Source organism: Pan troglodytes, chromosome 1 (genome assembly GCF_028858775.2).
Source record: "Pan troglodytes isolate AG18354 chromosome 1, NHGRI_mPanTro3-v2.0_pri, whole genome shotgun sequence".
In the NCBI taxonomy this organism is placed as follows: domain Eukaryota; kingdom Metazoa; phylum Chordata; class Mammalia; order Primates; family Hominidae; genus Pan; species Pan troglodytes.
Window position 1 is genome coordinate 199,236,671 of NC_072398.2, and position 14,764 is coordinate 199,251,434.

General features: G+C 59.3%; 1 protein-coding gene across 16 annotated transcripts in view; it reads left to right on the forward strand.

The window, feature by feature from the left end:
• ADGRB2 (adhesion G protein-coupled receptor B2) overlaps window positions 1–13,557 on the forward strand; it is a 36,917-nt gene extending 23,360 nt beyond the window's left edge. For 6 of the 16 annotated variants that reach the window (XM_024357563.3, XM_016958076.4, XM_016958033.2 and 3 more), the window contains 22 exons: window positions 115–309; window positions 478–546; window positions 622–730; window positions 1,022–1,349; window positions 1,742–1,847; window positions 2,049–2,092; window positions 2,353–2,479; window positions 2,922–3,025; window positions 3,146–3,248; window positions 3,954–4,104; window positions 4,287–4,356; window positions 4,784–4,850; window positions 5,012–5,097; window positions 5,395–5,493; window positions 7,533–7,704; window positions 8,064–8,159; window positions 8,522–8,561; window positions 9,257–9,876; window positions 12,042–12,077; window positions 12,395–12,493; window positions 12,594–12,650; window positions 13,070–13,557. In XM_024357563.3, the coding sequence (XP_024213331.1) occupies window positions 115–309; window positions 478–546; window positions 622–730; window positions 1,022–1,349; window positions 1,742–1,847; window positions 2,049–2,092; window positions 2,353–2,479; window positions 2,922–3,025; window positions 3,146–3,248; window positions 3,954–4,104; window positions 4,287–4,356; window positions 4,784–4,850; window positions 5,012–5,097; window positions 5,395–5,493; window positions 7,533–7,704; window positions 8,064–8,159; window positions 8,522–8,561; window positions 9,257–9,876; window positions 12,042–12,077; window positions 12,395–12,493; window positions 12,594–12,650; window positions 13,070–13,255 (2,964 nt within the window). In that variant the 3' untranslated portion in view covers window positions 13,256–13,557. The remainder of the gene's footprint in view (window positions 1–114; window positions 310–477; window positions 547–621; window positions 731–1,021; window positions 1,350–1,741; window positions 1,848–2,048; window positions 2,093–2,352; window positions 2,480–2,921; window positions 3,026–3,145; window positions 3,249–3,953; window positions 4,105–4,286; window positions 4,357–4,783; window positions 4,851–5,011; window positions 5,098–5,394; window positions 5,494–7,532; window positions 7,705–8,063; window positions 8,160–8,521; window positions 8,562–9,256; window positions 9,877–12,041; window positions 12,078–12,394; window positions 12,494–12,593; window positions 12,651–13,069) is intronic. The other 10 variants (XM_016958055.2, XM_016958068.2, XM_016958044.3 and 7 more) reach the window with 7 other exon arrangements.
• The last annotated feature ends 1,207 nt before the right edge of the window (window positions 13,558–14,764 follow it).

Below are 14,764 nucleotides of genomic sequence, written 5' to 3' on the forward strand. Positions count from 1 at the left end.
TTCCCCCTTTCTCTCCCCGTGGATGCAAGCAGTGGGTGGACTGGAGTGGGATGGGCCAGGGTCTGGTTCCAGCTCCTGACACTTCAGTGACTGTGGCCCCCTCATCACCTACAGCTTAGGGAGCACCTGGCCAAGGGGCAGCGCATGCTGGCAGGCGAGGGCATGTCGCAGGTGGTGCGCAGCCTGCAGGAGCTACTGGCCCGGCGCACCTACTATAGTGGGGACCTGCTCTTCTCTGTGGACATTCTGAGGAATGTCACTGACACCTTTAAGAGGGCCACCTACGTGCCCTCGGCTGATGATGTGCAGGTACTGCCTAAGAGGAAGGAGGGCGGAGGGTGGAGAAGGCCCAAACTGAAGCGGGAGGCCAGGCCCCTAGGCAGAGTCTGCTGTAGAGGCGGCAAATGTGGCTATAGTGGGGGAAGCCCCCTGTTCCCTGGGGCTAGGACCCCCTGCCACTCATTGCTCTCTCCTCAGCGCTTCTTCCAGGTGGTGAGCTTCATGGTGGATGCGGAAAACAAGGAGAAGTGGGACGATGCTCAGCAGGTGCGGGGCACAGCTGCCAGCTTCTCCTCCCGTGACCCACCCTGCCTTGGACCCTTACACACTTTCTGTCCCCAGGTGTCCCCTGGCTCTGTGCACCTGCTCCGTGTCGTGGAGGACTTCATTCACCTGGTGGGCGATGCTCTCAAGGCCTTCCAGAGCTCTCTGATTGTCACAGATAATCTAGGTAGAAGGAGTCAGGCAAGGGCGGGGGTCCTGAATGTGCCAGAACTCATAGACGTTCTGTCTTTCCTCTACCTAACCCCGTATTTGTATCTTTCTGTCCACATTCTACCCTCTCCTTCATCTATGTGTGGTTTGTTTCTCTGTGTATGTCTGTCTCTGTGTTTGTACCAACTTCGGTGTCCACATCTACCTTTCCTGGTACGTGTTTCCCCTACATCTGTCTCTTCCCCTGGTCTGCCACCCTTTGTCTCTGCCCCTCTGTCTGTCTCTGTCCACCCTCCTCCCACTGCAGTGATCAGCATTCAGCGAGAGCCCGTCTCAGCTGTGTCCAGTGACATCACGTTCCCCATGCGGGGCCGCCGGGGCATGAAGGACTGGGTGCGGCACTCAGAGGACCGCCTCTTCCTGCCCAAGGAGGTGCTCAGCCTCTCCTCCCCAGGGAAGCCAGCCACATCTGGGGCAGCAGGCAGCCCTGGCAGGGGGAGGGGCCCAGGAACGGTGCCTCCTGGCCCAGGCCACTCCCACCAGCGCCTCCTCCCAGCAGACCCTGATGAGTCCTCCTACTTTGTGATCGGTGCTGTACTCTACCGCACCCTTGGCCTCATCCTGCCGCCTCCCAGGTGAGTCCTGGGGATGGGTGGCTGGGGCTGCTGAGGGTCCAGGAAGGCCCAGGTAAGGGAAGGAGGACTGAGCCAGTGCTGGCTGCAGAGAGATCCATGGCAGCCTCCTCCACCTTCAGGAACCCCTTGCCTGGCTCTGGACACATGCTTCTCAAATTTATCCATACTGCTCTCAGAGGCTGGGCTGCCACCCAGGGGGTGAGGGACAGAGCTCTAGACCTCACCCGAAGTCCTGGACCCAACTGAGTTAGGCTTTCCCCTGGGCCTTGGCTCCTTGGAAGCCTCTGCACAAAGGGCCTTGGCTCCTTTGGAAGCCATCCAAAGTGGCTTCAGGGTTTCTGACTGGGGCTGGCACCCGCTGGCAGGAGCTGACTTCGGTACCTGTCCCGCAGGCCCCCGCTGGCTGTCACATCCCGGGTGATGACAGTGACTGTACGCCCCCCTACCCAGCCTCCAGCTGAGCCCCTCATCACTGTGGAGCTCTCCTACATCATCAATGTGAGTGGAGATCCATGCAGAGACCTTGGGTGCACCTCAACCTGGGTGGCCAGAGGCCTGGCTGGTGGGAAGCACTCTGTCCCTGATGGTGGGCTGAACCCTGGACCTGTGTGGGAGCTGCTGTGGCCCCCACGGCATGGGCAGTGGTGGGGTGTGGTGAGCTTCCCTCCCTAGACTGCACTCATGTCTTTTGCTCCCCAGGGGACCACGGATCCCCATTGCGCCAGCTGGGACTACTCCAGAGCGTGAGTTGGGTGGCTCCTCTGGGTGAGGAAGGGAGCAGCCCTAGGGCCCTTTGCCAGAAAGGGGTCTCCTGCCTAAAAGGCAAGAGGGATTTTTGGTGCCATCCTAGCCTAAGGGGTCAAGAACGTATCCTGGGACTCCCTGCTGTTGCCTCGTGGATGTGGCCTTACTGTGGATTTAGCCTGTCCTTGGGCAGTGGCCAGGACTGGGGGCAGGGCCACGTAGCTGGCCTGGGGCTCACTGAATCTCTCCCCTACCCAAGAGATGCCAGCTCAGGAGACTGGGACACTGAAAATTGCCAGACCCTGGAGACCCAGGCAGCTCACACCCGCTGCCAGTGCCAGCACCTGTCCACCTTTGCTGTACTAGCCCAGCCGCCCAAGGACCTGGTGAGTGGAACAGAGGTGCCTGGGCTGAATAAGGGAGGAGGCCCTGGGCTTCCAGCAGCCATCAGTGATGGTGTTGGCAGGCGCCTGGGTGATCCTGAATGTGCATCTGCAGGTGCGCTTGTGGGATTGTACGTGGATGTCTGTGCCCCTGGGATTGTGCTCACAGCAATGATATTTGCCTGGGAGTATGCGGCAGTGGCCAGTTGTATGTGTGTGTGTGCACGTGTGTGTCTGGTTGTGTGTAGAAGAGTGCAGGTGACTGAGCATAAATATGTGTCCACATAGATACCCGGGTCTGTTCTGTGCATACATGAGTACAACAGCAAGAAGGTGTTGCCCTTCTGCCTGTGGGTATGCCAATCTATGGTAGATGAGGGGACAGGGCACCCCTGCAGCTCCCCCCTCCCAGGAACCCATCTGACTGTCTGCCCATCTTCCCCAGACCCTGGAGCTGGCGGGCTCCCCCTCGGTCCCCCTGGTGATCGGCTGTGCAGTGTCGTGCATGGCGCTGCTCACCCTGCTCGCCATCTATGCCGCCTTTTGGAGGTAGGTCTGACACCTGGCTCTTGTGGCTGGGGGAGGGGGGGCAGGCGCAGAAGGTGGCCAGCCACACCAGGTTGGGTGGGGCAGCCAGCGCCTCTGTCCCTGCCTGCTGTGCCCCGGCAGGTTCATAAAATCTGAACGCTCCATCATCTTGCTGAACTTCTGCCTGTCCATCTTGGCATCCAACATCCTGATCCTCGTGGGCCAGTCCCGGGTGCTGAGCAAGGCAGGTGCAGGCTTCCAGGGCTGCCAGGGTTGTGAGTGGGGTGGAGGGGTGAGGGTGGAGAGCACAGTGTGTGTGTTTGCTTGTACGTCCATTAGTGGTGGCGTATGTGTGCCCCATGTTGGGATTAGAGTGTGTATGAAATAGTGTGTGAGACCATATGTGAGGACATTGGAGAGGGGGTGTGTACTCAAGTGAGGAACTTCTGTGAACATCAGTAAACGTGTGTGTGAGCTGAGCGCTGGGTGTGTGTTGGGCAGGTGGCATTGGGCCTCCTTGTGTCTGTGAGCGTGTGGAAGCCTGAGTGAGGCCTCCTTTTGCCACCTACCTGTGGACGACCTGTGCAGACTCTTCCCTATGCCGCCTTGGCCTTCTCTGCACAGTGCCAGCACCATGCATGCCAGGCACAGGGCCTGCCCAGCTGTGACGTGGCAGGTGCTCATGTCTGTCCCCCTCCCTGCCAGCCCCGTCTGTGCGTGGGCAGCCTGCCCACCCGCCTCCCTGGATGCCGAGTGCTGTGTGTGTGTCACCAGGCCCGTGTCGTGCTGTGTGTGGGTGCAGGAAGGCGGGGGTGCCTGGCAGGGCTCTGTGGGGGGCGGGGCTCAGGTGGGCGGCTGTGGCAGCGCCCAGCAGCGGGCGTGGGAAGCCCGGCGCCTCCTGCCCTGGCGGCTGCTCAGGGCCACTCCCTCCCATTCCCTCTCCCTGCAGGGCGTGTGCACCATGACGGCTGCCTTCCTGCACTTCTTCTTTCTCTCCTCCTTTTGCTGGGTGCTTACCGAGGCCTGGCAGTCCTACCTGGCTGTCATTGGGCGGATGCGCACCCGCCTCGTTCGCAAGCGCTTCCTCTGCCTGGGCTGGGGTGAGCAGGGCCAGTGCTGGACTCTGCTGCTGGGCCTTGGTGGGCAGGGGCAGCAAGAGAGGTTCAGCCTTGGCCCTGGCCCAGCTCTCTGGGCACAGGGGTCAGCTGGGATGGGAGTCTGGGAGAACAAGGGGTCCCTGAAGACCAGCAACCGTCTCACTCTGGCACCCCTGCTCCCCCAGGTCTGCCTGCCCTGGTGGTGGCCGTGTCTGTTGGCTTTACCCGAACGAAAGGATACGGTACATCCAGCTAGTACGTGGGCCTCCCGTGGTGGGTGGTAGCGGGTAGTGGATCTGTTAGGGAACCGGACTGGGCCGCTGGCTGAAATCCTAGCCCATGCCTGTTTTGGGTCTTTGGGCAAGTTCCTCCCCATTTCTGAGCTTCAGTTTCCCTGACTGAGGGAATGTGCTAGGACTGGGTAATCCCTAAGGGACTGTTTAGCTCAGGAGTCAGCCTTGCTTCATCCCCATGGGAGCACTGGGGGATGAGCCTAATGTTCTGGACCTTTGTTGGAGGGGAAACCGAGGCTCAGCAGGAGCCAGTGGCTCACTCTCACCGTCTGGGGCTCAGACTGCACTGGTGATGCGGGCATGGCAGCCTGGGAGGACTGAGGGATGGTGTTTGAGGGTGGGGAGGGTGGCTGCTGGGTGTCTGACACCCTTCTTCTCCCCCACCCCAGCTGCTGGCTCTCCCTGGAGGGCGGCCTGCTCTACGCCTTTGTGGGCCCTGCAGCCGTCATTGTCCTGGTATGTGCCCGTTCAGCATCTTGGAAGGGGCATGGCCCCAGAGGGTCATCCTGTTTCTCCCTCTACCTCCTCCCTGCGCTCCAGCTCCCACATGGGGATTTCCCTGCCAGGAGGGCACCTGGTGATCCTGTCTCCCCCATTCCACTCTACTGGGCCCCCAGGTGAACATGCTCATCGGAATCATCGTCTTCAACAAGCTCATGGCACGTGATGGCATCTCTGACAAATCCAAGAAGCAGAGGGCCGGGTAAGGGGGGGCCTCTGAGACTTGGCCTTTCTGGAAATGGTGCAGGGAGGGAGGGACATGGGTGCTCTTGGAGACTCAGGGCTCGATGATGCGACCGGGGCTCCCCAACCTTGGTGCATCAAGGTTGCAGGCAAGGTGGGCACCCGGAGTGCTCAGCCGCAGCCCCTCACCCACCCTAACCCAGCTCTCTCTCTCTCGTCTGCCCTCCCCTCCCACCCCACTCGGGGCTCATTCTGCCCCATCTCCCGGCTTCCCATGTGTTTCCCCTCCTTCTCCCATGTCTGTGCCGCCCCCGAGGTCGGAGCGGTGCCCCTGGGCCAGCCTGCTCCTCCCCTGCTCAGCGTGTGGAGCGGTCCCCAGCCCCCTGCTCAGCTCAGCCTCGGCCAGGAACGCCATGTTAGTCGTGCCCCCTGGGGGGCGGTGGGGGTGGGTGGGGCAAAGGAATTGGGGGGGGCAGTGCCCATGGTGGGGGGAGGAGGAGGGATATCAGCCCAGTGCCCTGGAAAGCTTGCCCTTTCCTGCCAGCCACCACACACTCTCAAGGGCTCGGCAAGAGGTGGCCAAGGCGATGAGGAGTGGATGTCTGTGCCTCCCACAGGTGCCCGGTTCCTTCGCCCACCCTTGGATCCCGCCCCTGCCCTCACTCCCAGCTAATGTTCTATCCTGCACAGCCCCACACCCCCAACCTACAGAGGCTCAGACAATCTTAAGCCTTAGAATTTTTGAGCTATAGAACCTTAGAATTAGAATGATAGAATCTTAGAATAAGACAATCAGAAGCTAAGAATGTTAGAATGAGTGAATCATCCAGTCTTATCATCTGTCATAGAATCTGAGACTTAGCATTTCAGAGGCATTGAATCTCACACTCAATTGGAGACAGAGAATCACAGAGGTAGAGAATTATTTCACTGAGACCCCCGCCCTAGCATCTGAGAATCTTAAAATCCCAGCTATGCAAGGGTAAAACAAATCCACAAAGACCTTAGGCTCAACCTCCCACCCAGGTCCAGAAATCCACCCAAGCCTCCATGCCCAGTGAGGTCCAGCTTTATCTTGCACACCTGCAGGGTCAGGGAGCTCAGGGCCTCTGGAGGCAGCTGGCACCGTCACCACGAAGCTCCCTCTGTCTTGGGCTGCCGTGTGCCTCCCTCACCCCGTCTGCACTAGCTGTTTCAATGCTTGGGCTTTGGAGTCGGTCAAGCTGTGTTTGTATCCCAACTGTGCCTCTCCCTGCCCAGCTGGGCACACTCCAGTTTCCTCATCTGTAAATTGGGATAATAATCCCATGCCTGTTAATTGGAGTTGTTTTGATCATGATTTGAAGTAATATATGTAAAGTGTTCAGTGTAGGGCCTGGTAGAGAATTGGTGGTTAATCAGCGTAGCTCTTATTACTGTGATTAGACCCTCTCTTAGTCTTGGCTACACCTCCGGGGGCTTCAGAGTCCATTGTGCCTGCCCCCTGCCAGGCTGAACAGCCCTGAACTGCACTTCCTAGGGCAGGTCTTGGCCCCCTGCCCATCTCTCTGCTTTGGCCTCCCCCGGCTGTCTCTGCGGAATGGTGCCACCCTCTGCCATGCCTAGAGCTGTGCCTGACTCTCCCACCGGGGGTGTTTGCGAAGGAGAGTGGGCTGAGTGTGGCACCTGGCCCGGGAGGGTATGGTGGCCCCGCTGTCCCTCATGTGCTATAGCAGGTTAGGGAGGGATGGGAATGGCTTGGATGCCAGGCCCCATCTGCTTTTTTTCTGCCCTCCCCTGGCAGGGAGGCCAGGGAGGTGTAGGCCTGGCCCGACCCCAGCTTTTAGCCCCAGCTCTGAGCCTTCTGCCCAAGGCTCTGAGCAGTCCGTGGGAGCCTGGCGTCTTCTCTGTGTGTGGGGGGAGTTCTGCTTCACTGGTCCTGGCCCCCTGTCTTCTCCCTGAGGATTCGTGCTCTGGATGTCCCCTGCGTGCTCTGCCTGTTTAATCTTTCTGTCTGGGTGTCTCTGTCGCATGTGTTCTCTCACTGTGGTTGTTGTTGCTTTGTCCCTCTTCCAGTCCCCCTCTCCAGCCTACCCAGTTAGGCTCTGGGGATGCCGTCCAGGCCCCGTGCATTTTTAAAAAGCTCCTCAGGTGATTCTGTGCATCTGTCTGCCTCCTCTTCTCTCTCCCCGTCCCTTTCCACTGTCTGTGGCTCGGTCCCACTGTGTCTGCGTGTCCTTCCCCACCTTCCTGGTCCCTGCTCTGACCCCGTAGTTCGCTGCTTTCGGTCTCTGTTCTGTTTCTCTGGCTCTGGCTCCTCAGCCCCTCTCTGCTTGGGGACATTACTGAGGCCCTGGGGTTTGGGGCCCTCCCAGTCTTGGGCAGCTGAAGAGCTCCAGCTGAGTGGAGGCCTAGGCTCAAGCCATCCTGTCCCCCGGAGTGTCACTCTGATGGGCTCTGCCACTGTCCCCTCAGGGCCTCACTCTGGAGCTCCTGCGTGGTGCTGCCCCTGCTGGCGCTCACCTGGATGTCTGCCGTCCTGGCTATGACAGACCGCCGTTCCGTCCTCTTCCAGGCCCTCTTTGCTGTCTTCAACTCCGCGCAGGGCTTTGTCATCACTGCTGTGCACTGCTTCCTGCGCCGAGAGGTGGGGCTGGGCCTCTCCCGCCCGTGTGTGCCCACCACACCTGCCAGGCCCTTGGCTTCTCCCCACTGTGCAGACCAGGAGGATCGAGGCCCCGACCAGGGTGCCCCAGGCCCCATCTGGGCAGCCCTTACTGTGGAAGCTGATAGCCCGGGGTACCCACAACTGTCCCTTATGCTTATCCTTGGCCTCCTGGGTCTCCTCCTCCCCTTGCACCCTGCCCAGGTGTCATCACCTTCCCCAAGGTTGGATGTGTTGCCTTCCTTCTACACTTGCCTGGGCATCTGGGGTGGGAAGCACAGCCATCTGTGGTCGGGGGCCCTGCAGTGGCCTCAGGCCCAGCAGGCGCCCTCTGTCCCCAGGTCCAGGATGTGGTGAAGTGCCAGATGGGGGTGTGCCGGGCTGATGAGAGCGAAGACTCCCCTGACTCGTGTAAGAACGGGCAGCTGCAGATCCTGGTGAGTTAGGGGCCTGGGCAGGGCCTGGGCAGATTCTGGGCACCCCCCACCCCAGTCCTCCTGCCCTAGACCGTTTACCTTCCCCATCCATGGCAGGGTTGGGACAGGGATTGGGTTTGATTCAGGCTCAGCCACTAACACCTGGGTGGCATTGGGCAAATCCTTCCCCCACTCAGTTTTCCTAGCCATCAGGTGGGCTGGGGTAGGCCATGCCTGGGCTCTGCTGGGCCATGGGCTATGGGCCATGGGCAGCCCTAAGGCAGGCAGACTGGGCAAAGCTGGCTGGGGAGGGCCTGAGCCTCCTCCCACCCTGATACATTAATCCTCCCTCTGCCCACCTGCCCCTCCCTTTCTGCCTATAGTCAGACTTTGAAAAGGATGTGGATCTGGCTTGTCAAACAGGTGAGTGTGCCGTGGCAGAACTGAGAATGGTCCTGGGGTTGGAGAAGAAGGGGAGGCCTTGAGCCCCATCATGGGAGGCCCTGATGGAGTTCTGGCTGCTGGAGTCCAGCTTCGAAGTTAGACAGCCCTGAGCTGGACGCAAGGCTGCGAATGTCCCTTATTGTATGACCCTGGGCAAACAACCTGCCTCTCTAAGCCTCAGTTAACACACCTGTAAAGGAGAGAATACTGTCCTCCCAGGGCAGGTGGGGGGCTTAGGGGCATGCATGAATTCGGGGACATCGAGTTCTTAGCAGGACCCATGGCACAGAGTGTTACGTTATTATATCATTTCCAGATTCTTACCAGAATCTTTCCATTTCTGTCTCCTGGGGAGCTGATGCACAGGGAGGTGGGAAGACAAAGCCCTTTGACAGCCGTGGGGCTGTGGGGTCAAAGTCGGGACCTGCACCAGGACATTGGGAGCTGGGCCCTGCCTTTGTTTCTTGCCCTGTCTCAATGTGGGGACTTTGGAGCCGTTGTCTTCTTAACCCCTCTTATATGTGAGAGATTACCAACCACCCAGCCATCTCTCCAGGACCCAGTTTCCTTTCCTGTCCAAGCACAGAAGCTTGGTACCTCCCCAGCCTGGGCAATGGCATCTGGAGGTTCCTTCTCCTCAGGACTCACCCCCTCCCTCCCACTCCTGCCCCCAGTGCTGTTCAAGGAGGTCAACACTTGCAACCCGTCCACCATCACGGGCACACTATCCCGCCTGTCCCTGGATGAGGATGAGGAGCCCAAGTCCTGCCTCGTGGGCCCTGAGGGCAGCCTCAGCTTCTCACCACTGCCTGGGAATATCCTGGTGCCCATGGCAGCCTCACCAGGGCTGGGGGAGCCTCCGCCCCCACAGGAGGCCAACCCTGTTTACATGTGTGGGGAGGGCGGCCTGCGGCAGCTGGACCTCACATGGCTGCGGCCCACTGAGCCAGGCTCTGAGGGAGACTACATGGTGCTGCCCCGGCGGACTTTGAGCCTGCAGCCTGGCAGTGGGGGTGGAGGTGGTGAGGATGCCCCCAGGGCCCGGCCCGAGGGGACCCCCCGGCGAGCTGCCAAGACAGTGGCCCACACTGAAGGCTACCCCAGCTTCCTGTCCGTGGACCACTCGGGCCTGGGGCTGGGCCCTGCCTATGGATCTCTCCAGAATCCCTATGGAATGACCTTCCAACCGCCACCGCCGACACCCAGCGCCCGCCAAGTGCCCGAGCCAGGGGAGCGCAGCCGGACCATGCCTCGCACCGTGCCCGGCTCTACCATGAAGATGGGCTCCCTGGAGGTGAGGGGCTGTAGGGAATGGGGTGTGTGTCTGAGACTGTGTCAATCACAGGCTGCAGCCAGGAGGGGACAGCCTCATCCTCCCCAGAGCGGCCTCTCGTAAAAGTCACTGGGAGTGGATACACTGAGCATTTCTCTGTTTCTGCTCATGGCAGCTCCGTGGTGTCTGTGAATCCTTCAGACAGGCTGGGACTTCACACAGTAGAAGTGTACTTCTCGACTCGTTCACACTTGCTTTAGGGCCTACTTTGGGGTGACTGGTTAGGATGAGTCCTCATTTCAGGAGACTGTGGCTCAGGCAATGTGTGAGCCTGGGCCTCTGTGTCATGCAGGTCTGAGTTCCAGTCTGGACTCTGATTGGCAGTGAGATCAGTGAGCCTTCATTTTCTCGTGTGTAAAGTGGGGATACCGTAGCAGTCTCTTTGTGGAGTCGTTTTGAGGATTGAGTGATGTAAAACATTTATGTGGAGCAAGTAGAAAGTGCTAGATAATTGGGGATTACTGCTGTTAGCATCCCTGAAATCAGCTGCAGATGCTGCCCACAGGCCTGTGGTAACTGACCCTCTCTTCCGGAGAAAAGCAAACCCCTCCGGGTCCCTGCCTGTGTGTGTTCTGTGAATCCTTCACCTTCCCGCTGGCCTCCTCAGGTCTGCTCCCTGCAGAGGATCACTGAGAACAGACAGTAGTGGCCTGCTGTGGAACTCTAGAACATTCTGCAACTTTATTGGAGTCATGAAGGGGATGTGGTTAAGGAAAGGGACAGAAGTCGTGGCTTAGCCACAATTGGCTGTTCCTGCTCGGCCTCAGAAACCCACTCCCCATCCGCCACAAGACGAAAATTAAGTTAGTAGCTACGGGGCTCACAAGTTTAGTTTTTCTCCCAAAGTGTTTCTGGAACATTTGGTGCCTGCTTCTGCCACAGATGGCAAAAACAGGAAGGCGTAACAAAGACAAAACGCAACACCAGTGTCGGAGAAGGGCGCGCTTGGCGTCATGGCGGGTTTTGTTCTGTGGACACCTGCCTGCCAGCCACTGTTGAGGGCGGACATCAGGCTCCTTGTGTGGGAGGCAGTAGTAAATGCAGCAGCGCTTTGAGGGGTCAAGGATGACATCCAGAATTCGGGCGTGGGCAACCGTGATGGGCGGAGGAACAGGTTTGGGCAGGGAATTACAAGTGTATTCCATTGGTGTGAGCTGCATGTGCAGTGCCTGTGGGGCATCAGACAGGGAGAGGTGCCCTGTTGCCCCCAGAAAGAGAGATGCGGCCGGGATGGGGAGGATACACGTGTGTGTGGTAAAGGCAGGAGAAGGTGCCGGGGCAGAGTGTGAGTGCCTAGTATTACAGAAGCCAGGGTAGGCAGCGGAGAGAAAGCAGGTAGGGAGAGGAGAGGAAAACCAGGAGAGTGAATGCCATGGGTCCATGGTGGTGAGCATGCCCACAGGCCTGGGAGATCCAGATGGTGGTCCTAGTATCACCTTCGAAGGCCTGGGAGCAATTCCCTTCACCTCCCTGGGTCTCACTTTCCCTATCTGTAACCTGGGAAAGTTGGCCTTGGCTTCATGGGTCTCCCTGTGCCGACATTTTAAGACTCTCAGGCCTCTTTCTTGAGTAGCACTGGGTACAGTACAGCTTACTGGGGCCTTGAAAGTGGGCTGGGACAAGGAGGGCCAGGAGAGGCATGAGGGAGCAGAGAGGCCAGGGAGGCAGCGCCTGGTTTGGCAGGAAAAGGGGCAGTGTGAGGTCAAAGGAAGGTTTCTGAAAGCCTGAATACCTGTGTTTGCAGGACAAGTGGAAGGTTCCAAGGGGAGGGGTGGCTATGGCTGGCAGAGAGAATGGGGCAAGATGGGGAAGGATGCAGGGTGGGCTCTAGGGCACAGAGAATGAGCACTGGCTCTGATTCCATGTGGGCATCTGGGCCTGTCATGTTGGAAGTCCGCACCATGCCATTTGACGGTGTGTGTGTGTGTGTGTGTGTGTGTGTGTGTGTGTGTGTGTTCAGTGAGGCCTGAAAAGCTGCCCCATGAAGGTCCGCAACTTCTGGGCCTGGGTTGGGGGGAAGGTGCAGCGGGCAGACCCCTGGGATGCCAGGCTTCCTGTCTCTAAAGCCCCTGCCAGTGGTAAAAAGCTTTCTTCTCCTCCATTGCCTCCTTGTTGCTCCTTCCCAGCGAAAGAAATTACGGTATTCAGACCTGGACTTTGAGGTAAGGGCCATGTGTGTGCTGGGCGATGGGACATCTGGCTGTGGTGTCTGTCCCTGGAGGGCTCACTCCTAAAAGTAGTCCAAGCTCTGTTGCAGAGCCTGACCCCAGGAGCCCAAGCCCGGGGGTTCTGTGGGATCTTCCCATGATTCCCTCCCTGCCCAAGCCCATAGCACCGACGTGAAGAGAGAACTAGGTCTTGTCCCAGAGGGGCTGGCAGCAGGGAGGGATGTGGGGGGCTTGGGGTGCTGAGTGCCCTGGGTAGGGGGGATCATGGTGCTGCCCCGGGGAGCGACCCTCTGATGCCCTGTGGCCCCTAGAAGGTGATGCACACCCGGAAACGGCATTCAGAACTCTACCACGAGCTCAACCAGAAGTTCCACACTTTCGACCGCTACCGCAGCCAGTCCACGGCCAAGGTGAGGGCTCCTCCCGTGGCTGCCCCTGCCCCGAAGCTCAGGGCCTGACCTGGTGCAGTGGCCCCTGGGGTTGGAGCCTGACCGGTGGCCCCCGTTGCAGAGGGAGAAGCGGTGGAGTGTGTCCTCGGGTGGGGCGGCCGAGCGGAGCGTGTGCACCGTGAGTCCCCCCGGGCTGGGTGGGGTGAGGTGGGCCTGAGGGACCCGTGCCCTCCCTGCCCTCCTGCCCCTCCCAGGCAACCCCAGCCTGTCTCACCAAGGGCCTCCCCCACGGCATGGGCAACAGTCTGGGGCCGCCTGGGGGTGGGGAAGGTGCTGCAGATGGCGAACAGGGGTGGAGGTCCTCCAGGATTGGGAGGGAGAGCGGTCAGCAGGAGACATGTCCTGGGGGCCACTGAGAACAGGGGTCAGGAGCCCCACCCTGGAACCAGGCAGGTCTGTATTTGAATTCTGCTTGACACCTGATTGCTCCATAACTTTGGGCATTACCAGCCCTCTCTGGGACTCCTCAGTTTGTTCGTCTGTACAATGGGTAAGGATATTGGCCCATCTCCACGGCCCCTCCCGCTCCCTCCACAGGATAAGCCCAGCCCTGGGGAGCGCCCCAGCTTGTCCCAACATCGGCGCCATCAGAGCTGGAGCACCTTCAAATCTATGACACTGGGCTCGCTGCCCCCCAAGCCCCGAGAACGGCTGACTCTGCACCGGGCAGCAGCCTGGGAGCCCACAGAACCACCAGATGGTGACTTCCAGACAGAGGTGTGAGTGCCACGCTGGACTGCCCACTGCATATAAATATATATATCTCTCTATTTTCACACTCCACTTTGGAACTACCCAGGAGCCAGCGCCCTCTCCCCTCTCCCGAGGGCTGGGCAGGGAGGCGCCGTGGACTCAGCCAGGCTGGGGGAGCCGGACATGGCTTGGCCTGGGGTCCCAGGGCCCTCCTTGTTTCTCAGAGGCCCCTCAGCCACTGGAACCCCATCTTCAGCCCAGCCTGTCCGTCCCTGTCCCGGGCTGGGGAGGGGGGAGGGGAACTTTGTTGGGAATAAACTTCACTCTGTGGATTTTGCTGCTGAGCTGTTTGCTTCCCTCAGGTAAAGGCCCAGCTCTGGGACCCCAACTTTGTTTCTGTCTCCTGGGTTGAACTCACTTGATCTCATCAGATGATGTGATGGGGTCAGTCCAGCCCTGCCTGGGAGGGGGCGGCCTAGGCTCTGACCCCATCTTTGTCCCTGACTCTCTGGGTGATTCATCCTTTCCCCGATCTGGGCTGTGGGAAGCAGATTGGGAGTGTGGGAGGGGACCTCTTATGGCTGGCTTTTCCTGGTGGCTGTGATGGTCGTGGCTGCCATTCACTGGGGCACAGAGGCCAGACTTCCTGGGCTAGAGCCAAGACAGAGCTTAGTGACCTTGGTTTCACATCTGTGAAATGGGGATGGTAACAGTGCCCACCTCACAGGGTTGTTACAGGGATGAAACAAATTCCTATTTGTAAAGTGTTCAGCAAATACCTGGGACAGGATAAGCTCTTGAAGGGTTAGCTGTGACCACGTGGCACCAGTCTCATGCAGTGCTCTAAGCTAGGAGCTTCACACACATATCCCCTGGCCCCTCACAACAACCCTGTTGGAAGGTTTTAGGTTGCCCATTTTGTGGATAGGAAAATGAGGCCAGAGATGGGCAGTGCCCTGCTCAAGGCCACAGTCAGAGGCAGAGCTGGGACTTCAAACCCACGCTTGATGGAGGTGGGGCTTCAGCTCAGCTTCCTGGAACTTGACCATGGCTGCAGGGGAGCCGCAGATGCTGGGTTGTGGTGGAGATGCAGGTGTTGGACCGGGCCAGGGCTGGGGTGGGGTGTTGGAGCCAGGCTGGCTTGGTGCCAGGGGCTGGAGGCTTGTACTGAGTTGCATTCATTACATGCCTGAGTGAGCGGATCCTTGCTCAGTTTTCAGGCCCCCAGAAAGAGGGGGCACAGGATTACATGTGGAAACACATTCTGGAGTCAGGCAGCAGCTGGAGCAGAGGCACGGTTAGCAGGGTCACAGGTCCTTGCTTGCCTGGTCATTTAGGAACATGGGCACCTCTGGGCCCCTTCCCAGGGACTCGGAGACACAGACAGGTCCCTGGAGAGCTGAGGGAGGGTTAGGTGCTGCAGCAGCCTGGGTGGGAGTGACAGAAGTGACTGGCTGCTGGGGTAGGGGGTATCACAGATAATGGCCTGCCCAGGGGTGCTGGAGGAGGGGCGGAGGCCTCTTCAGAGTTTTGCAGGCC